Source organism: Rhinoderma darwinii, chromosome 10 (assembly GCF_050947455.1).
Source record: "Rhinoderma darwinii isolate aRhiDar2 chromosome 10, aRhiDar2.hap1, whole genome shotgun sequence".
NCBI lineage: Eukaryota > Metazoa > Chordata > Amphibia > Anura > Rhinodermatidae > Rhinoderma > Rhinoderma darwinii.
Window position 1 is genome coordinate 49,376,932 of NC_134696.1, and position 23,245 is coordinate 49,400,176.

At 41.6% G+C, this 23,245-nt stretch overlaps 1 protein-coding gene across 6 annotated transcripts; it reads left to right on the forward strand.

The window, feature by feature from the left end:
- The first annotated feature begins 275 nt into the window (after positions 1-275).
- On the forward strand, positions 276-21,899 carry LENG8 (leukocyte receptor cluster member 8). Of its 6 annotated transcripts, none has more exons than XM_075839883.1 (16): positions 276-602; positions 4,980-5,036; positions 5,393-5,552; positions 6,043-6,141; positions 6,593-6,706; positions 7,455-7,698; positions 8,336-8,507; positions 8,879-9,064; positions 9,872-10,141; positions 10,227-10,364; positions 11,271-11,562; positions 12,594-12,695; positions 12,784-12,852; positions 13,300-13,429; positions 14,266-14,473; positions 20,380-21,408. In XM_075839883.1, the coding sequence occupies exons 2-16, from the start codon at positions 4,999-5,001 to the stop codon at positions 20,540-20,542; spliced, it is 2,385 nt and encodes a 794-aa protein (XP_075695998.1). In that variant the 5' UTR covers positions 276-602; positions 4,980-4,998; the 3' UTR covers positions 20,543-21,408. The 6 variants fall into 6 exon arrangements, with proteins under 6 accessions (XP_075695998.1, XP_075695997.1, XP_075695999.1 ...); XM_075839882.1 differs by having other exon boundaries at positions 278-602; positions 6,590-6,706; XM_075839884.1 differs by having other exon boundaries at positions 279-602; positions 6,590-6,706; positions 8,876-9,064; positions 21,237-21,899.
- The last annotated feature ends 1,346 nt before the right edge of the window (positions 21,900-23,245 follow it).

Consider the following 23,245-nt stretch of genomic DNA (forward strand, 5'->3'; position numbering starts at 1 on the left):
ATTGAGTGATTAGATATTTGATTCTGACTAAATATTTATCATCTTGAGCGACCTGTGGCTTGCGCCCCATCATTACTCCAAAGGCCTAGAATCAGTAGTTATTCAGAACCCACCAAAATGGCCGCATGCCTCCTTCTAAGCGACACTTTTCTCAAGACACACAGACTACGCAGCCTATATAGCACGCTCCGCCCACCAGCACAGTCAAAAATTGCCAAAGTGAAGGACAGTTACGAAGCCAATTAAAAATAAACATTGTCGAGAAGACTCGTTCTGATTGGATAATAGTGCCCGGCCGGAAGCAGAAACGACGAATCCTGGAAGGCCAGAGGCGGGAAGCCGTTACGTCCGGACTACGAGATTTTGCGGCCGACATTTTGTTCTGTGGGAGCCATCTCTGAGCCTCTCAGCATCGTAAAGAAACATTAAAAAAACCATTACGCGTTGAAGACCATAAATCGCTGTGAACGCCGGTAGTGCGCTGGTGAAGGCCTGAAACCGAGGGTGAGACTTCCCTGTATACGGGCCAGTCAGACAAGACTCCGGCCCTGGTGAAGGCGTTACGTGGTCGCGAGTTTCCTGTATGAGCTGGCTTAGCTGAGGTAATGTCGTTGACTACACGGTATTGCAGGGCACAGACGTGTATAGGGAGCGGTAACCGGACATGAAGGGCTCCATGTTTATATACACCTGTAGCTGGCTGACTGCAGCGTTATAACATATAATCCGCCTCGTGGATGTGCCTGATGCGATTATTCTGCGTCCTGGTTTCAGTTATAAGTGGTCACCAGGGTGCAGGTGTGGACGACGCCATAACTCCACATCCAGGGACACCGCTATATACATATAAAAAATGGCGCCCTACAGTGCAAGCTAAACGTCCCGGAGTCGGTTTTGTAAACTAAATATGGAGGCACCGTGTGCCGTTAAAGGCAGGTGTTTTTATTTTTTTTTATTTTACAATGTGAAAACCTCTTGAATCTGCCACAACCTGAAAAATAATAAATATTCTAATATTGATGCCTTTGACTGGCTCTGCTGCTCCTGTGTTTAGTTCTTGGACTGACTGTCATCCATGTTGACGTCATGTGACCGTAGCAGTCCATCGTTTCTGCATGAAACCACAACTATGTGAATGGACGACACGTCATTGCACAAGATCTAAACGTGATCGCGGCGGTCACTGGGGGAGGTCAGAGATTGTAGAACGGAGCAGTATACAATGATTGTGATCCTGCACCTCGGCCCCTTCTGGTGATTTGGGGGGGTCTTGGCTCATAGCTATACTGATCATATCCAATTACTATGGGTCTGACTACTTAGACCACATGATCCCTAGAATGAGGCCAAGTTTCCACGGGGCGGATATGCGGTGTAAAAATCGCGTCTGACCTGGTGCCCGCAGTAAAATATCTGCTGTGGAAGAAAGCCGTTCATACTTACTCCTCCGCTCTGGCCTCCGTGTGTGCTGCTGCAGCCTGTGATTGGCACATGGGGTGCAAAGTCATCCCAGGAGGAAGGAGGGCATTCTGGGTAAGTATGATTTTTTTTATTTCATAGTTGCGATCTTTGCTGCGTAATCTCTGCGAACTTGCCTCAAAAGTCGCAACGCTTCCTGTCACAGGTTTTGCATCCTCACTGAATTCAAAGGGGAAAATCCTAAACAGAAAATCAACAAAAACGCAGCATTAATTGACATGCTGCGGAATTAAATTCTGCACCGCAGGTCAATTTATTACCGTTTATGCTGCAGGTTATTTCCACGGTGTGGGCATGAGACTTTCTAAATCTCACCCACTTTGCTGCTACTGTAAATGCTGCGGAATTTCCGCACAGAATTCCGTTGTGGAAATTCCGCAGCATTTCACCCCTTCCTGCCGCAGCCCTTTTTCAGATTTTAGAGGCTCTGTCACCAGATTCTCAAATCCCTATCCTATTGCATGTGATCGGCGCTGCAATGTAGAGAACAGTAACGTTGTTTTTTTTTTTTAAAAAAAACTTTCATTTTTGGCCAAGTTATGAGCTATTTTATATATATGCAAATGAGGTTTGAAATGGACAACTGGGCGGGTTTTTTTTCGTTATGTCCAACTGGGCGTGTATTGTGTTTTTAACTGGGCGTGTTTACGTGTATGACGCTGACCAATCAGTGACCAGTCAGTGTCATACACTCCTCTACATTCATTTACACAGCAGCGATGTGCAGCCGCATACACAAGTGTCCTGATAATGAATACACATGACCTCCAGCCTGGACGTCATGTGTATTCAGAATCCTGACACTTCTGAATCTTTTCTGTGAGATTTCTAGCAAGGGAAACTAAATCTCGTTTACCTCGTAATCTCGCGAGATTACGCCGTGGCTTGCTGGAAATCTCACAGAAAAGATTCAGAAGTGTCAGGATTCTGAATACACATGACGTCCAGGCTGGAGGTCATGTATATTCATTATCAGGACACTTGTGTATGTGGCTGCACATCGTTCTAGTAAGAACACTATGTGCTGTGTAAATGAATGGAGATGAGTGTATGACGCTGACTGGTCACTGATTGGTCAGCGTCATATACGTAAACACGCCCAGTTAAAAACACAATACACGCCCAGTTGGACATACGAAAAAAAACACGCCCAGTTGTCCATTTCAAAGCTCATTTGCATATATATAAAATAGCTCATAACTTGGCCAAAAATGAACGCTTTTAAAAAAAAACAAAAAACACGTTCCTGTTCTCTACATTGCAGCGCCGATCACATGCAATAGGAGATAGGGATTTGAGAGTCTGGTGACAGACTCTTAACTTTCGTTTTTTCCTCCCCACCTTCCAAAAGCCATAACATCTTTATTTTTCCCTCGATATAGTACTATGAGGGGTTGATTTTTGCGGGACGAGTTGTAATTTCCTGTAGCACCATTTATTTTGCCATATAATGTACTAGGAAGCGGGGAAAAAATCATTTGTGGGGTAGAAAAAGAAAAAAAACAGCGATTCCTCCATGTTTTTTTGCGCGCCGTTTTTACAGAATTCACTGTGCAATTAAAACAACATGTTAACTTTATTCTGTGGGTCAATACGATTACGGCGATACCAAATATATATAGTTTTTTCTATATTTTACTACTTTTACAAGTAAAAACCTAAGTGTAAAAAATAAAATTTATATTGCGTCGCCAAATTCCGAGAGCCATAACTTTTTTTTTTTTTCCGTCGATTAAGTGGTATGAGGGCTTGTTTTTTGCGGGATAAGCTGCAGTTTTTAATATCATTTTGGTGTAAATGTGACGGTTTGATCACTTTTTATTTCATTTTTTGTGGGAGATTAGGTGACCAAAAAATAGAGATTCTGGCGTTTACATTTTTTATTTTTTTCACCGTGGGTGTTAAATAATTATATATTGTAATAGTTCAGACTTTTACGGACGCGGCAATACCAATTATGTTTATTTATTTTTTACTATGCTCTAGGGGGAAAAGGATTTTTTGAACTTTTTATATATTTTATTTTTTTTTTACACAAAAAAAACTAACTTTTTTACTTTTTTTTTTTTTTTCATTAGTCCCCCTAGGGGACTTCAATCAGCGATCGTTCGATCGCTTGCACGATATACTGCAATACTTTATCGTGATTCTGACATAGGCCCTGGGTGCACAAAGATGGCGGACCTGGGTGCCTTCATTAGGCCCCCAGGCAGCCATAGCAACATCACCCCCCTGCGATTGGGTTGTGGGGGGGCGCGATGAGCTGTTAGTGTGGGTCACCCCCCTCTTCCTAACTATTTAAATGCTGCGGTCGCTATTGACCGCAGCATTAAACGAGCAGATCTATCCATCCTCTGATCGCGTGGGTACTGCCAGTGTACCCATGCGATCAGGAGCACGGCTGTTATGCATAGCCTGGCAACTGCCGGAATCGAAGCGCGTTCCGATTCTGGCAGTTTAATCCATTAAATGCCGCTGTCAACAGTGACATCGAATGTGTTTGACAGAGGGAGGGAGCTCCCTCTGTCACCCCATCGGCGCCCCAGCAAAGAAATCGCGTGGTGCCGTCAGGTTTCCATTGCAGCCGGGGGCCTAACAAAGGCCCCCAGGTCTGCCTTCAGCGAATGCCTGTTAGGCATTTTACACTGACAGGCAATAATGCTTTGGAATACTAAGTATACCAAAGCATTATATAAGCGATCAGCAGATCGCATAGTAAAGTCCCGTGTTGGGACTAAAAAAAAATGTAAAGCAGTTAAATAAAGTTTGTGGAAAAAAAATAATAAAAAGATTACAGTCAAAATAAAATAAAACCACTTTTTTTTGCCCAAAAAGTGTCAAAACAAATAACACATATAAGGTATCCTCGCGATCGTAACGACTTAACCAATAAAATGAACATGTTAATTAAACCGCTAGATGAACGGCGTCCAAAAAAAACGGCAAAATTCTCTTTTCTCACAAAACTGCTGAGAAGTTCCCTTTTAATATGATTGTTCAGCCCCCATCAGTTTGAATATTGTTGGCAGCACATCCCCCTGTTTGGCCAGCAACAATTGTTTTTAACCTCTTAAGAACGCGGCCAATTTTCGCGTCGAGGACAGAACAATTTTTTAATATTTCCCTCTCTGCATCCTGGCGCTCATAACTTTTAGTTTTTGTACAACAAAGCTGTATGAGACTTTGTTTTTTGCGGGACGAGTTGCACTTTATGAAGGTACCATTTTTTGGAACACTGATTTTTATTTTGACATTCAGAAACAGCAGTTTCGCTGCAGGTTTTTTTTTTTTTCTTTACGCCGATCATCATACATTATGTTATACATTTGTTGTACAGGTTGTTACGGTCGTGGCGATACCAAACATGTATATTATTTCATGTTTTGGGACTTAAGTTTATTAACTGTATAAAATGTGTATTTTGTGACTTTTTTTTTTATGAATTTAACTTTTAACGTTTTCAGAGTTAACAGAGTTATTTCTGATCTTTCTATTGGTAGGCTACACTTGAACGCTGCAATGTCTAACAACAATGGAGACCAGCGTAATCCTGAATGGTAGGTTCCCCTGACTCTTATATTCTTTTCCTGCTCTATATATCACCAGCGACCATATAACTAAAGCCATCATTTTTTGTGTTGGCCAAATGATCACTTTTAGTTGGAGTTCCCACAACGTTTGAGCGCACTCCAAATGAGAAATAAAAAACCAGCAGTAAAATCACACAACAATTTTATTTATTGTTTTTGTTTTTTTTTAAATGAAAAATACTGCATGTAAATGATGAAAGTGAAGTAGTTGATTTTGCATAACCCCAACCAACCCCTCAGTCCGTTGTCGTTCCCCCTTCCATTGAAGGGTCAAATACTGAATTCCCGAGTAACGTGTGTCTGCATTGGTAATCTCTTTACAGGGCTCAGCAGTACAACGCGGGTAGAGATGGCAGTTCAGAAGCACCTATGCAGGAGAACCCTGAGTGGGAGAAAGCACGGCAAGCTTTGGCAAACATTAGTAAAGCCAGTGCAGCAAATGCTGCTAACAAAGGAGCAAGTGATGGGCAAGCTAATGCCCAGGTAATAACATCAAGGCTTCAGGTCTTCTTTTCCTTTCACTCTTTAACTTTGGAGTAAAAATGATAACCGGTCCCATCACGAAATGTGTGAATGATCTAGTAAGGGTAGACTGTGTGTGTTTATATGTACGGCTCATCCTATAGACGTAAAGCATCATACCGCTCTGCTCACAAAGATTTTAGTCAATGTACACGTTCAATCCCTTGAGTCCTTTTATTACATGACTTGGCTTTACATGGTATGAAAGGAAAAAGCAAACTAAGATAACATTAGCATTGGAATACTTGACTATACATATAATGCTACAGAAAACCGGAGAGGTATCTGCTGGTAATGAGCAGTTTGGGAGACGCTTTAAGTTTTCATGTTGCGTGCTCAAAAATGTCATATTTGTATCAATTTTATTGCACATTTTCAATTCTATGACTTCTGCCCATTATAATGGTGGGTTACTGTACGTGTAATATATGTATATATTTTCTTTTTGCAGTATTCCGCATCCCAGAGTGATGCAGCGATGCAACAACAGTATTATCAGTGGTATTCACAGTACAACTACCCATATGCGTACAACTACTATTACCCCATGGTAGGTATCTCATTTCTGTTCACTGTTTTTGGAAACAAATTTTATTGTTTTTCACCCCACAAACAGTTTCCCAGTAAATTACATGGTACTTTAAATAGTGTCAATAGAAACTACAACTCTGGCAAAATTGTTTCACACCACTCCGTTGAGGGAAAGATAAAACCATTACAGCTCTTGGAAGGTGGGGAGTGAAAAACGAAAAAAATAAATAAAAAAAATTGGTTTGGAGATCAAAGGGTTAAAGGGTTCATTTTGCAAATTATAGGCGAGAATGTAAAGTTAAATGCCACCAAGAACAAGGGGCCCCTGCATATGCTGTTGTGGGTTATACTACTTGATATTTACTTGGGCAGATAAAATCTATGCATTTCACTCGTTGAAAAATTGTGTTGAAAATTCAAATGTTGGATGTGGTTTCTCAATTATGTTTTTTTATTTTTTTTTTTAGCAGAACATGTATGGCGGATACAGTACTCCTGGTCAGTATGGTATGTCTGGCACTTACCAAGGACCAACATCACAACAGAGTCAGCAAGCTAGACAGCACCAGGGAAGTCTAAATCAGGTATGTTGGTTTTATCTTTATATAGATCTATACATATATGAAAAACATACTGCAAAAAAGATTGCATTGGGATGCCTGTTCAGTTGCGTTCTGTTAAGAACCCCCCAACTTACACCTCAACTGTATGGTGAACTGCGCCTTACTGCTGGTGATCTTCACCCGTGTGAACACATTAAGCTGTTGGACAGTTCACCTAGGCTGGTCCAGAATTTCCATGTATAAAATGTGTCAATATCAACCCTACCTGGCAACTATGTAGTAAAAGTTAAAGGGTAACTAAACATTCGACAAACTTTCGACATGTCATAGTGACATTTCAGAAGTTTTGATTGGTGGGGGTCCGAGCACAAACCCCCCCCACCAATCTCTAAAACGAAGTTGCAGAAGTGAACACTGGGCCTCTTTGTTTCTGTTTGGCTTTTTGCGTAAAGCCGATGTATCGGAGTACGGGCTCATAGGCTTTCTATTGAGCCCGTACTGCGATACATTGATTTCCGTAAAAAACTCAACAGAAACTAAGTGGCTGAGGGCTCACACGAGCTTCTGACGCTTCGTTTTAGCGATTGGTAGGGGTCTCAGTGCTCGGACCCCCACCAATCAAAACTTCTGACATGTCAGAAGTTTGAACGTTTAGTTACCCTCTAAGTATTAACTAATATGTATGCGTGCCAGTCTCTCAGATTCAGGTACTGTATGTAAATAACTTGCTGCTTTTCTCTCAAATACTAATTTATTTTCTTCTTTTCAGCCTGCTGTTCCTGGTCTAGAGGATGGGATACCTTACACTAATATCCAGTCTCAAATGTCTGCTCCTAATAGCCAAGCTGCACAACATCACCAACATGTCAACCATAATTTGGCACAGAACGCTGCAGGAGGCAACCAAACCTCACCCCAACATTCATCCAGCAATTCCAACAGTTACAGCCAGCTTTCCTACAATGAAGCTCCCAAATCAAAGAAAGGACAACAACTATGGAACCGAATGAAACGTAAGCCGTCCTTTCTGTCCAGTACATCCTTTAATAGAGATGCGTTCTTACTATAAGGGCGGGTTCCCACGTAGTGTAAACTTTTCTGTGCGGAAACTCTGCAGCATTTACAGCAGCAGCAAAGTGAATGACCTTTTTAAAATCTCATGCCCACGCTGTGGGAAAAAACCGCAGCGAAAACGTTCATTAATTGACCCGGGTGCGGAATTTAAATCTGCAGCATGTCAATTTATGCTGCGTTGTCATTGCTTTTCTGTTGCGGGTTTTCCCCATTGAATTTAATGTGGATGCAAAACCTGCAGAAGAAAGCCACGTGTTGCGACTTTTGCAGCAGAATTGCAACTCTGCAGCATAAATTCCTGCAGAAAAACTGCACCACAATGTGGTCCGGTTTTTCGGACGGAATGTGCTGCAGGTTCTAGGTCTGATACGCTGCACAGTTTTTACGCAATGTATCTGACCTGTGGGTACCCGGCCTAACACTGTTCTTGGGCAGAAAACATCTAATAGTATCAGAAAACTTTTTACAAATGAGCCTTTTGAATTAATGCGAATCATTTGATATGTTTAACATTGGTTCTATTAGGTGTGATCTTTCTGATTTTGTGTGCCATACATTTTTATTCTGTTTTTATAGAAGCTCCTGGAGCTGGTGGTCTGAAGTTTAATATTCAGAAGCGTCCTCTTGTCGTGTCCAGTCAGAACTTTGCATCTAGTGAGCAACACGGGAACAATCCCGGGCTATCGCAACAAGTACGCATGCACCACCACATGTTTCAGCAGCAAACCGAGAAGAGCCACGAACACAGGTAAACATTTGTGTTTCTTTTATGTAGTTCTCTTTGTTATGGATTGTGTTGTCTCTATTAGAGCCTAATGTGTTTTCAACATTTGTACAACCCGGTAAGGAGTCTCCTCTGCTATATTATTTACCTCTTTTGGGTCTGGACAAATGCCAGGAGCCATGGAGACTATGTACCAAGAAACTTACTGCAGCCAATTGTCTTTATTTGTTTATGCCTATGGTAGTTCTTATTGCCTAGCCACTGAAAAAAGTTAAATCGGCTCTTGGAGTATATGATATTGTCAGTCCTGACCTGTGTGGTTCCTGTTCTGCTAAATTCCTAGATTTATTTATTTTTTAAAATTATTATTGTTATCAATCTACTTATTGCAGCAGCAATGCTTCCACAAAGCCAGAGGATTGGCCACCAGCTATGAAAGAATATGTCCAACGTTGCTTTACTGCATGTGAGAGTGAAGAAGACAAAGATCGAACGGAGAAACTGCTGAAAGAAGTCTTGCAAGCCAGATTACAGGATGGATCGGCCTACACCATTGATTGGAGTAGGGAGCCTTTGCCAGGGTATGGTTCCATGTGACATTTATAGCTTCTGCATTATTTTTAGATTTTATGGATTGTTTTGATATTTAGAAATCTTTCTTGACTATCTTGGAGACGCGTTGAACAGTGTGTAGTCACAACCAAATGTTCACTTGGGAGTAGTACTGTTCTGAATTGTCTTACGGTATAAGGCCTCATGTACACGACCATAATGGTTTTTACTGTCTGCAAATATGGATCCATAGTCATCCATATATAAGACACGATGTCTGCAAATACGGTCCATAGAACATCCGTAGTTCATCCGTATTTACGGATTCACAAAAAAAACTGGAGGAACCTTGGGTAATCCCCTGGCGTCGCATAGCAAGACCACCTCAATTACGGACGGCTACATATGCACATCCGTAGCTGTCCGCAATTATGGAATCCCCCACATACTTCCATGGGGAGTCCGTGACCTCCTGTTCTTGTCTGTAATTACATGTTCTATAATTTGCGGATCATTTCTATGGCACGGACACTCATCCGTAAATACACGGAAAGGTGTCCGTGACCCACAGAAATCTAATACGTCTGCAATTTTATCCGTAATTACGGATGAAAACTACGGTAGTGTGCATGGGGCCTAATACAGTAACCACTGCCCATAGATCATCATCAGCTTCATTAACACTTTGCTTATCCGACATTGTGTTGGAGTCTCTCAACCCGCCCCAAATAAAAAAATGTAGCCTGTTTTGGTCACGTGCTGGATTACGAGTTAACTATTTGTCACATCACATTTTATGTTTGCATTTTATAATTATTATTTTTTGGTTTCTTTAGTAAGGATGGTGTTAAGGGAAGTCCAAAGAAAAAGCGCTGGGAACAGAGTACTTTGCAGTCTTCTCTTGGCAGCACCATTACTGTGACGCAGTCGTCCCGTGGTGGTGTCACCAACAGTACTAGTTTACTAAGAGGACGCGGTAGCAGCTTTCCCACAAGATTTGGAAACCGGAATGTTTTTATGAAAGACTCTAGTTCCTCTTCAAGCGCTGGGTCAAGGTCAAGATCGAGGTCATCTTCACGATCTCCCCATAGGCGATATCGCCGCAGGTAAGGAAACCTTGATGAGATCTTCATTTTGTGAGTATGGTTTTTATTTTGTTACACTATTTAATACAACTGGCTGTCTTTTCAGTGATTCTCATTCAGACTCTGAAAGCAGTTCATTATCTGGAAGTGAAAGTCGAGCTGTTAGTCGCAGAAACTTTCAGAAGGGACGTGGCCGTGGAGGACATATGGATCGTGGCCGTGGACGAAATCAGCGAGGCAAACGGTACATAGCCGTAGCATTTTGTGTTTTATATTAGTGATGTCCAAGAACACCAGCAAATCACAGCCTTCCCCACTTTCTTAATGGTAGTGGTATGGACCACATAGATCAGTCTCTCTTCTATGTGACATTGCTATGTCCAATTATTATATTCTAGCAAGGCTGCTCGGTTGCCAATCTGTCATCACATACCAGTAACAAAGATGTTTACGTCAATATGATGCTAATTGGCTAGTAGCATTAAAGAGGTGTTCATGTCAACCTTGTCAAGTGCTGCAATGCAAGAGTGCTAATCACTGAGCCACTGTGCTCAAGAAGACAGGTTATAGACATAAGATAGGACGTCCGAACTCTGGAAATCCCACTATCGATGAGCAGGAAGGCTGTACAAAATCCCTGTTCTCGGCAAGAGATCAGGCCGAGCATGCGCTGCCCTTCATAGTGATGAATGGGAGTCTTGGAAACAGCCAAGTGAACGCTTTTGATTGTTTGCTATGGTACTAGGCATTTCTATGGAGAAGAACCACACATGCGTGTCCTGCTTTGAACAGGGATTTGGGACACCTCATCAGCAACAGTGGAGGTCCCAGAGGTCAGGACCCTAAGTAACTTTTAAAATCTGTCTGATTTGATGGGTTTCTAAAGGAAAAAAAATGGGTTGTTGTGGGAGAACCCCTTTAAGTGGCCACACACTACTTGTGTGTATAATGACCAGATCGTGGTAACTTAGTAAAAATTTGCCAGATTTTTGGATAACGGACTGCTTGTTCACTCCGATTTAGAAATCTTTTCTATATGCAAAATTAGGAGATTTTATTTTTACAATTGTTTTGTTTTTTTCCTAACATTACATTTTGTTTTTTTATTTTAGACATTTTAATTTATTCATTTTTCCTTATGTTTTATTAGGAACGAACAAAACTTAAACAAACGAAACCGCAAAAAGAACATGACCATGGATTTTGAGGATCCTGAAAAAGATTTTAAGAAAGAAAAGCGAGCGGCGCGCTTCCAGCATGGGCACAGTCCTAAAAAACTGCGTGTTGAGCCTTTAGTTCTGCAGATTAATAATCTAGATCCAAGTGAATCGGGTAATTTGGACTGGTATGAGCTGAAAATTGTGGGAACTTCACAGGATATCACGAAAACTTACCTACGTTTGACATGTGCTCCAGAACCATCAACTGTTCGACCTGTTCCTGTAAGACTTCAACAATTTAACTTTTCTTAATACATACACGTTGATTTTTAGTTTGGCCAATGCCTTTAAAGTGGATCTGTCCACTCAATATCCTGCGCTATGTAAGTACTCCTAGTGGTCAAAACAGCACACAAACGTGTTCAGTTTGGCTAAATGGATCGCTAAAAGAATATACTGGATTCCGTTATTCTGCTTCATGAGAGGAGCGTCGTCGTCGTCGTCCCCCCCCCCCAAACCCCTCTCTGTGGTGACTGATAGGCTGCTGTGTATGCACAGCAACCTGTCAATCACTAGTCTGAGGAGCAGAGAGAGGTGAGGTAGCACTAGCCTCATGAATTAGGCAGACTCATAAGGGTCAGTTCACACATTCCGTAAATACTGCGTTTTTTTCCGCAACTGAACTCCTTGCGGAAAATCCGCAGCAAAGTGAATGAGACAAAACAAATCTCATCCGCGCTCTGCGTAAATACTGAGTGGAAAAAAATGCTTAAATAGACCGGCGGTGCGGATTTTTATACCGCTGCATGTCAATTGTATTCGCGTAAACGCTGCTTATTTGTTGCAGGTTGGATGATGTCAGAGGGTCGCCTCCTGGGGTGAAGCTTCATCCCATGTGTCCGCCGCTGCAGCGTTCATTTCATCCCAGGAGACAGCGGACATTCCGGGTGAAAATCTGCACCACAGTTTGTGCTTTTTTGCCCAGAATTCCCTGTGGCGCACAGGGCGGATACGATGCGTTCTTTTACCTGCCCCGTGTGAGCTCCGCCTAACTGAGTCCACTGTGTTCTTTCAGCCATCCTATAAGGCCCTTCAGGCAGCATAATAATACTGACCGATACGCTTTAAACTATACATATCCATTACGGTTGTGCCAGTAATAAACTTCTACGGGAAATCTTTGTGGTATCTCGACCAGTAATGAAAAGATGAGGGAGATAATATCTGCATAGCTTTGGCCACTAAACCTGAATTATGTTCATTTCAAATGTATTTGCATTTATGTAACTTTTTTTTTTCCTTTTAAATCGTAGGTTTTGCGAAGGTCTTTGACAATGGTCAAAGGGCACTTTAAGGAAAAACAAGACTATGCGTTTGCTTGTGAGCAGTTGAAATCAATTCGGCAAGACTTAACAGTACGTACCATTAAGACAATCTGGTCAGTGATATAAGGAGCAGCTCGTTTTTCCTGCACTTGTTTTGAAACTCTTGTGTTCTCCACAGGTTCAAGGCATTCGCACAGAGTTCACTGTTGAAGTGTACGAAACCCATGCACGGATAGCACTGGAGAAGGTACTTTTCTGATACGTTTGCTTGGATACAGAGGACCCAGTTTACCTTTTTATAAAATCAATATTAGGAAAACTTAAAAGTGGATCTGACTGAAGGGAGCATGTAATTGAATGGGAGACGCTGAATTCGGAGATATATAGTTTTTAATAGGCTTATCGACAGCTTTTCCTGTATACACGCTCATGCTGGGAAAGCTGTTAATCGGGCTGTGAGGGGGCCCAGAATTTACAGGCTTGAATATTGCCAGTATTTAAACTTTTTTTTTTTTTTACATAAAAATATTGAATGAAATAATAGAAATCTATATATTGGCAAGCTCTGCATTTTCGATTCTATGCTGCACTCCGAAAGAGGAACATAGACCCGACCGATCTGTATTAACGTAATTTTTCAGAATACATGTTGCTTTTTATTTTAAATATACATTTATTTTTTGGCCTGATGAAGGGGGACCACGAGGAATTCAACCAATGTCAGGCACAGCTGAAATCTCTATATGCAGAAAACCTCGCTGGAAATGTTGGAGAGTTTACAGCCTATCGTGTTTTGTATTACATCTTCACAAAAAACTCTGGAGGTAAAAAAAAATATATGATGTGAGCATCAACTTGGGCTAGGTTCTTTGCAGTACATGTTTAGCGGACTTTGACTGATCCAGTGTATGCCAACGGTATATATATATATCTCTACGTGTGTGTGTTCGTATTATGCTCCGAAACAAACTTGAAATACGCCTTCAAACAGCTTCCCATTGTTTTCAATGGGAAATACTGTGTTGTTCAATTAAGGCATATGTTGCTGAATTATTTATTTTTTTCTTTAAAAAGCCTTCTAAAACACGTAAGTCATCTGAAGCGTCTTACAAGTTTATTTTTACTATTGACACTTCTAGAAAGGCTTTTAACATACGCTTGCAAAAATCAGAAAGTTTTCTCTTTGAATCAGCCTCGTATTTTTTAACCTGAAAATGCCCCGTGTGAATGTAATCTAAGGGCCTGTTCACATCACCGTTCGCTTTCCGTTGTGGGGTTCTGTCGGAGGTTTCCATCGTGTGAACCCCGCAACGGGAAACTGAAAACACAGCTTCCGTTTCCGGCAGGTTTCCGGTTTTCCGACGGAATCAATAGTGCAGTCGACTCCGCTATTGATTCCGTCGTTAAAACGCAATCCTGCTGGAATGGTGACAAACGGAAGCCATTAGCGATGTTTACGTCACCATTGATATCAATGGTGACTGAAACGGAAGCTGTGGTTTCACTTTCCGTTGCAGGGTTCACCCGACGGAACCCCGGAACGGAAAACAAACGGTGATGTGAACAGGCCCTAAGAGATAGAAATGCGTTTACAAGTCCCCTTTTTTTTTTTTTTTTTTTTTTTTTTAAGCATTTATTTGATTTCTTTTCCCTCTTACAGATCTAACAACTGAGCTGGCATATTTGACCAAAGAGCTGAAGGAAGATTCTTGTGTTGCACATGCTCTTAATCTTCGCAGTGCTTGGGCGCTTTCAAATTATCATCGATTTTTCAAGCTTTATAAAGAAGCACCCCGCATGTCTGCTTATCTCATCGACAAGTTTGCAGAGAGGGAGAGGAAGGAAGCCCTTAAGGCCATGATTAAAACGTATGTGCAGGCTGCCCAATTAGTGTACTTAATCCAGCCTTCTTTTTTCAGCTTTTTTATTTTTAGCATGCAAAGGGCCTATGCACATTAGCGTCAGGGTTCCGTCGATGGGTTCCTCCAAAAGACAGGTCTGATGGAACCAATCAATGGAAACCAAAACTTCTGTTTGCATTACTATTGATTTTCAATGGTGACTGCGCTATTGATTCCGCCAAATAACAGAAACCTTACAGAACGGAAACCATTAGCAACGGAAGCTTTACCATTTGAAATTAATGGTAATGCAAACGGAAGCTTTAGTTTCCGTTTGCCTTTCCTATGATGGGTTCCTCCGACTGAAAGGTCTGATGGAACCCATCAATGGAACCTAACGCTGATGTGAACAGGCCCTAAACTCTTATTTGTATTTTTAAAAGTTAGTGTGAACAGGGAGATACATAAGGAATGCATGGAAGCGTTTCAGACAAACGTCCTACACGTAATTTTTAAGTTGAGGATTGTGGGTCAAGGGGCTCTATCTCCTTAGCTGGACTGGCTGCTGTAACATCTGATAGAAGCAGCTGAGATCTGATCCCCTCTTATTAGGGAGAAGGAGGAAATTCACAGACTAAACTAGCATGTCTATTGTAAAGTATGAGACTCAAACTAAGTGGATTTAACCCCCAAAATGGGGAAACTGGCCAACCTCTAAGTTGGTTCCATAGGAGAAGGTTTTTTTTTAAATACTCTACCATGCGGGCTGGGGCTGTCACCTCTGCCCTGTACTGCTTTTATTATTCAGTATTCCCCAACTGGTGGAAAACATCAGTCACTTGTTTATATGCTCGCACTTTAACCTTCAGTCTTCTCAATGAGACTAGAAGTATTAGATTAGTCATTGATCATGAATCTATAGGAGTATTCCTTTTCTCTGGTGATTAGCTGGAACACCTACAGAATGTTCTCTGCATTCATCCTGATTTGTAATGCCAGAGATGAATTTGAGAATGTGAAAAATGTTTTGCTAATTCTCCAATCCAAACACCGTAAAAATAAATAACTAGAGATGTCCATTAGATACAAGCAGAGTAAAATCTATGCTGATCTATAGAATGCCTCACCAGAGGTGATCCAAAGCAGATTTTGACATAGTAGTTAGCATAGTGTCAGAACAACTGGCTGCTTACTTTGATCCTTTCTTTGCAAACTGTGTGGTGGTTATTTTTTTTTTTTTAAAAGGTAAGTAGTGATGTAGTCCAAATATGAGAAGCCTTCACAACTGGAGGCACTTTTTGACAATTGCATATTTATGTTATTTTATTTTTCTACATGCAATTCCTATGTTATCCTATTCGTATAACGGTCAGTGAAAACTGTCCGTTAATTATAGATGGGTAATAGAGCCAAGATCTCCTTCAGGTGTGGCTCTATTATGGTAGAAGAGGGGCGGGGAGGGGGGGGGGGAGTCATTGAATGAGCACTCATTGTTAACCCCTTCCCGCCGCAGCCATTTTTCAGATTTTCATTTTCGTTTTTTCCTCCCTACCTTCCAAAAGCCATAATTATTATTTTTTTTTTCCGTCTATATAGTCCTATGAGGGCTTTGCGGGACGAGTTGTAGTTCTTCGTGGCAACGTTTATTGTGCCATATAATGTACTAGGAAACGGGAAAAAAATATTGGTGGGGTAGAAAATGGAAAAAAAACAGCGATTCCTCCATGGTTTTTTGCACTTCATTTTTACAGAATTCCCTGTGCAATTAAAACAACATGTTAACTTTATTCTCTGGGTCAGTACGATTACGGCGATACCAAATATATATAGTTTCTATATTTTACTACTTTTACAAGTAAAAACCTAAGTGTGTAAAATATAATGTATTTTTTGTGTCGCCAAATTCCGAGAGCCACAACTTTTTTGTATTATTTTTTTTTCCTTCGATTAAGTGGTATGAGGGCTTATTTTTTTGCAGGATAAGCTGTAGTTTTTAATGATACTATTTTGGGGTTTATGCGACAATTTGATCACTTTTTATTTCATTTTTTTGTAGGAGATGAGGTGACCAAAAAATAGAGAGTCTGGCGTTTACAGTTTTATTTTTTTTACTGTGTTCACCGTGCGGGTTAAATAATGATATATTTAATAGTTCAGACTTTGACGGATGGGGTGATACTAATTATGTTTTTTTTTTTTTTTTTTTACTATGCTCTAATGGGAAAAGGTTTTACTAATTTTTTTATTTTTATTTATTTTTTTCTTCTATTAGTCCCCCTGCTATTAGTCCCCCCCAGGGGACTTCAACCAGCAATCGTTAGATTGCTTGCATTATATACTGCAATACTAGTGTATTGCAGTATATCGTGATTTTGACAGGCTTCTATTAGGTCCTGCCGGAGGCAGTGTTTAATAGGAGCACAAAGATGGCGGACCTGGGGGCCTTCATTAGGCCCCAGCTCGTTACTCTGAAATGTCGGCTGTAACATACATCTGATACCGTTTGGAGCGGGTTCCATACTTCCCCCTACCCGACTTTGGCGTATGGCTCCGTCAAATGTCGGGAAGGGGTTAAACATCTTAAAATTGTGACCAGGAAAGTAATTCCCAAGTTTAGTAGGTAATTCTTCTGGTCCTTTCTAGCCTTCACTGGCAATACATTTAATCTCGGTGCCCCACATTTCTAAAGCACTTTACACCGGTTGTAAGCATAAGCTGTGCCACTAAAACACTGCAATGATTTTACAAATTGACAAGAATAGTGGACGTGTTCTCAGAGAAAAATGTAGATTTAGCCAGATTTATTAAGTGGAAATGGCACAAATTTTGGATCATGTTTTCTGACTGTCAGACAGGTGAAAATTAGCCACATTTTTGGAAGAGCTTCGCACCCTTAACACATTTTGAACAAATCACTAACTACCTCCTGCTGGTGTAAAAGACGCTAGAATGATATTTTGTACCGAAACTGGTCATGGGGAAGGCACTACATATAGTGTAGATAATGAGTTTACTTACTCCATACTAGAGCGGTTTCCAGCATGTCAGGGCGTGCTTATATTTGTAGTTGAGCAACAGCTAGAGAGTCGCAAGTTGGAGAACAATGTTAAACTGTGACTTATATTTTAACACACAAATAAGAATACTTGCAGGAAGCGAACTAGCAAAATCACTTTATCTGTTAAATGAATGCACTTGACAGCTAAGCATAGTCTATTATATTGCTCCATTAGTCGATCTAAAGAGTTAAATACAAAAGGGAAAAACTTCTAGTTTAACCCCTTAGTGACCAGCCCATTTTAGGCCTTAATGACCAAGCTATTTTATTCGTTTTTCTATAGTCGCATTCAAAGAGCTATAACGTTCTTATTTTTTCGTCTACATAGCTGTATGAGGACTTGTTTTTTGCGGGATTAGTTGTGCTTTTTAATGGCACCATTTTTGGGTACATATAATTTTTATATTAACTTTTATTAACCTTTTTGGGGGGGATTATAAAAAAAAGCTGAAATTCCGCCATTGTTCTATGCGTTTTTAAATTGACGCCGTTCACTGTGCGACGTAATTAACATGTGACCTTTATTCTATGGGTCGGTACGATCACGGCGATACCACATATGTAGAGTTTTTTTTATGTTTTACGACTTTTGCACAATAAAAACACTTTTGAACTAAAATTATTTGCTTTTGCATCGTCGCTTTCCAAGAGCCGTAACTTTTTTATTTTTCCATCAATGTAGTGATTTTTTGGGCTTGTTTTCTGCGGGACAAGACGTAGTTTTGAATGGTACTGTTTTGGGGTGCATGGGACTTATTGATTCATTTTTATTATGACTTTTTTGGGGGGCAATGGAAAAAAATTGCAATTTCGCCATAGTTTTTGGCGTTTTTTTTTTACGGTGTTCACTTTGCGGTTTAAATTACATATTAACTTTATTAATGGAGTCATTACGGTCGCGGCGATACCACATATGTGTACTTTTTTTTTTTTTTTACACTTTTACTAAATAAAACCACTTTTTATGGAAAAAAATGGTTTTATTTATTTTTTTACTGTACTTTTTATTAATAATCTTTATTTCACTTTGATGACTTATTTTATTAGTCCCACTAGGGGACTTTACTGTGCGATATTCCGATCGCTGCTATAATGCTCTGGTATACTTCGTATACCAGAGCATTATTGCCTGTCAGTGTAAATCTGACAGGCAATCTGTTAGGACGTGCCTCCGGCGCGTCCTAACAGGCATATGTCCAGGGCAGACCTGGGGGCTTTTATCAGTCCCCCGGCTGCCATGACACCCCATCGGAGACCCGCGATTTCATTCGCGGGCCGCCGATGGGTGACAGAGGGAGCGCACTCCCTCTGTAAACAAAGTTAAATGCCGCGGTCGCTATTGACGGCGGCATTTAACGGGTTAAACGGCCGCGATCGAAGTAAACTTCAATCGCGGGCGTTGGAGCAGGAGCTCAGCTGTCATCAGACAGCAGAGCCCCGGCTCCTGCCTGCACGGGAGACCCGTGCAGGACTTAGACTAGGCTGACGTGAAAAGGCGTCAGCCTAGCCTAAAGCCCAGTAGTGAATCACGTTAAAACACGTATTAGTGGTCACTAAGGGGTTAAAGGGAGTCTGTCACCAGGTTTAGGCCTCATGCCCACTTCAGTGTTTTTCTTCAGGGTGCTATCCGTTTTTGTCACTGATAGCACCCTGACCCATTCATTTCAATGGGACCATGCACACTTCAGTTTTTTTGACGGTCCGTTGCTCCATTCCGATCCAAAGTAGAGCATGTCCTACTTTGGTCCGAGAATTCGTGATCGTGAGGCCCATGCAAGTCAATAGGGCCGTCAAAAAAACTGAAGGCATCCGTGTGCCGTCCGTGTGTGACGGAGCCGTTGCCTAGCAACGGCTGGGAAGGCAGAAATACATTACAGATATTACACTAATCGGCAGCCACTTGTCTCTATCAATCACTGATAGAGAAAAGAGGCTGCTGATTAAAAATAAAATAAAAAGCAGTTCATACGTACCCGGTCGTTGTCTTGGTGACGAGTCCTTCTTCTTCCTCCAGTCCGACCTTCCTGTATGACGCTGCAGCCTGTGATTGGCTGCAGTGGCGGTCACGTGGGATGAAGCGTCATCCCTGGAGGCCGGCCTTCTGACCGCCACTACAGCCTGTGATTGGCTGCAGCGGTGACATGGATGAAACATCATCCCTGGAGGCCGGACATGTAAGTATGAACTTTTTTATTTTATTAAAATTGTATTTTCCGAGCGCCGAGCATGTACTGTCCAGGGTGCTGAAAGAGTTACCGCCAATCAGTGCAGCCCATTAACTCTTTCAGCACCCTGGACAGTACCATGCTCGGAAACGGAAACAGAGTGCACACGGCCGCTAAAACGGGCACACGGATCCGTCAAAAACGGCCTTGAAAGCGGTGTCGGAGTGTGCACGAGGCCTTATGCTGCGCTGCATGAGGGAATCCTAAAGTAGTGACGGAGACCCTGATTCTATCACTATTACTTTTCAATGATCAGTAGTTTTTATAAAATTCACAACTTCCTGCAGCCCGTATTCATGAGCTGCGGCTACCCCCGTCCACTTACAGTTCCACCGTGCACTAGCGGCATGGGACGGTGTATTTTATATTAACTGCATTGAAAAGTAAGCAATACAGCGATGGAATCCGATAGGGCATCATAAACCTGGTGACTGGATATGATTCAGTGTTCAGATTGTGTTGGGTTCCGCACACATAGATAGTGACTGAAGGTGGGTATGTGTACTTGTGGTAAATGCTTTTAGAATGTTGTATTGTGTAAGGTAAAGTCAAATATTGTCATTACTGTTCTAACTTGTTTTCTTTTTTTTTTTCTTTGCTCCTTTTCCCCTCCACTACTTTTTTTTTTTTTTTTTGACTTTTTTTTTTAGCTTCCGTCCAGTGCTACCAGTTTCCTACGTTCAGTCAGAGTTGGCCATCGAGAGTGAGGAGGAATGCCAGAGTTTCCTGGCTTCTCTGTCTCTTGTGTATGCAGGGAACGACGCCAGCAAGATTGACTGCAAGCAAAGCTTAGCAGTCTTGCCTAACTTCTAAACCAGTCTCTTTTATACCTGAATATACCTATGTGTTTTATGACACATGATTTAAGCTCACACTGTGTGTGCATGTGATATTCCACATTTCTCTATTGGATCTGTTCCTCTGGATCAGAGGGTACAGGTCAGACCGGGCATCCCAAACAAGACTGTTGGGTTTCTCTGTTTGGCTAAAATATCAACGATTCAAACAGTCATGGCAGTTGTTGGTAATTTCTTGTGTTCTGCTGATGTACGTGCTATCTCGAGCGTGTGTTTGTGTATATATATTTATATATAGCACCTTCAGCATGAAATTTCCAAACACTCGAGGCGACAAGAAAAAATTTCCCAGTCTTGTCAGTAGAAATGTTTTGTTAACTTGTGTTCTGAATGCCAAATGGGTTTAGATGGAAGATACAGATGTCGACGTACGATGTAGTTCTGTAGAGGACGTGTATATCCTTGTGTTCAGACCACTTGTCAGCAGTACATTATGCCTGTAAGGAAGAACCGCTTGTCTTCTTTACTCTGTGACTACAATATTAGATGTCAGATGGGATGTACTCGCTTTTTAGTGAGCTATGTTAATATTTGGCAATAGGTTTTTCAGTTTGAAGTGGGTACGGGGGATTTTTCTATGTGACTTATTGTTGATCCAGAAACTAACAATGTCTCAGTTTCTTTTCTCTCTTTACCTCGCGTGCAAAAAGCCTCTGTCCACACGCTGCACAAGACACACCACCTATGTGGCTCTGGGGAGAAGGCATCCAACATGGGAAATGTCAACTCAAAGATTGGGAGAAGTAACGAGCTCAATATGTTGCTGCTCCTTGACACAAAAATCTAAGACTTTCTAAAGTAAAGAACTTTTTTTTTTAACATCCAACAAGTCTGCTAATGAAGAAAGAAGCTTACAATAAATTAAAGTAGAAGAGCATCCTCCTTCCATTATGGGAATCAACTGCTGCTGGAACCTGTGAGAAGATGTGTTTGTACAATTACTCATTCATTTGAGACCCCCACCCCCTCTATTAGTATTAATAATTTATTTTTTTATTTTTTTTCCTTTCTGAATTAGTATATATTTGTCTTATTTTATTATTTTCACCAGGTAAATATTAGGTAATAGCTATTTAAATCCACTTTCCCCACATAATTTTAGTTTTTCTTATTTTACTGACTATTTTTCCCCTGACCTTTTTCTCCTCCTCCTCGTCCTTCTTCCTTTTTTTTTTTTATTCTCCCATTTTGAGGATGTAATATTGAGGTAATGTGCAATAATGAGCAGTTGTTGGGCAAGTGCTCCTTTCTTTGCAGATGTTTGTTTTTATTTTTCCTTTCTCCCCCTAATAAATACATTCTGTGAGTCGCAAGTGGCTTTTGTATTTTTTTTTATTTTAAGACTGTCAGAGGCTGAAGGAATTCCATCCGAAGGCCCTGTTCAGTTTTTATTTTTTGCAATTCCTTCATGAATTTTGAGGCAGATTTTGACCTGCCTGCAACTTCTTGCTACTTTTTTGCCCACGGGCAAGAAAGCTGCGAAAAACCGCATGCCATTTTCTGGACTTGCCACGAGCGGCTTACCGCAAAAAAAAAGACCTACCTTCCAGTGAAATCAAAAGGAGGCAGTTTCGGACGTTCTTTGCTGCTGATTCAGTCGCGGGTTTCTGCGTCAAAAATCATGCTAACGTAGGTGTATGGCTTGTTGCAGGGTAATAGGCCGTTCTCCTAAGGGCTTATTCGGACGAACGTTGCGTTTTTTCGCCCAGCCGCCATCATAGAGATGAGTCTAGTCGACGTGAGTCACTGTCCAGGGTGCTGAAAGAGTTAATTGATCGGCAGTTAACTCTTTCAGCACCCTCGACAGTGAATGCCGATCACAATATCAAGAAACCTGTTAAAAGAAAAAGTTCGTACTTACCAAGAACTTCCCTCCCGGCCGTTGCCTTGGTGACGCGCCTCTCGACATCGGGCCCCACCTCCCTGGATGACGCCGCAGTCCATGTGACCGCTGCAGCCTGTGATTGGCTGGAGCTGTCACTTGGACTGAATTGTCATCCCGGGAGGTCAGACTGGAGGAAGAAGCCGGGAGTTATCGGTAAGTCAGAATTTTTTATTTTTTTTTACACGTTCATGTATATTGGGATCGAAAGTCACTGTCCAGGGTGCTGAAACAGTTGAACTCTTTCAGCTCCCTGGACAGTGACTATCTCCTGACGTCGCGAACCCAGTGAAGTTCGGTTCGGTTGTCTGGGTTCGCTCATCTCAAAGACACTCCGTTTGGATGTTTGTAAACAGAAAAGCACGTGGTGCTTTTCTGTTTACATTCATCCTTTTGACAGCTGGTGCGCGAAACAGGCAGTTCGCACGGAAGTGAGACCTGCGTGGTTTTCACGCACCCATTGACTTCAATGGGTGCGTGATGCATGAAATACGCGGAGATATTGACTTTGTCGCGCTTTTTGCGCAGCGGACAAACGCTGCGCAAAAAGCACGGACTGTCTGTACTGCCCATAGACTTGTATTGGTCTGTGCGTGGCAACCACGCGGCTCGCACGGACCCAGTACACGTTCGTGTGAATCCACCCTAAGGCTGGGTTCCCACATAGCATAAACGCTGAGGAATTTCTGCAATAGAATTCTGTGCGGAAATTCCACAGCGTTTACAGTAGCAGCAAAGTGGATGAGATTTAGAAAATCTCGTGACCATGCTGCCGAG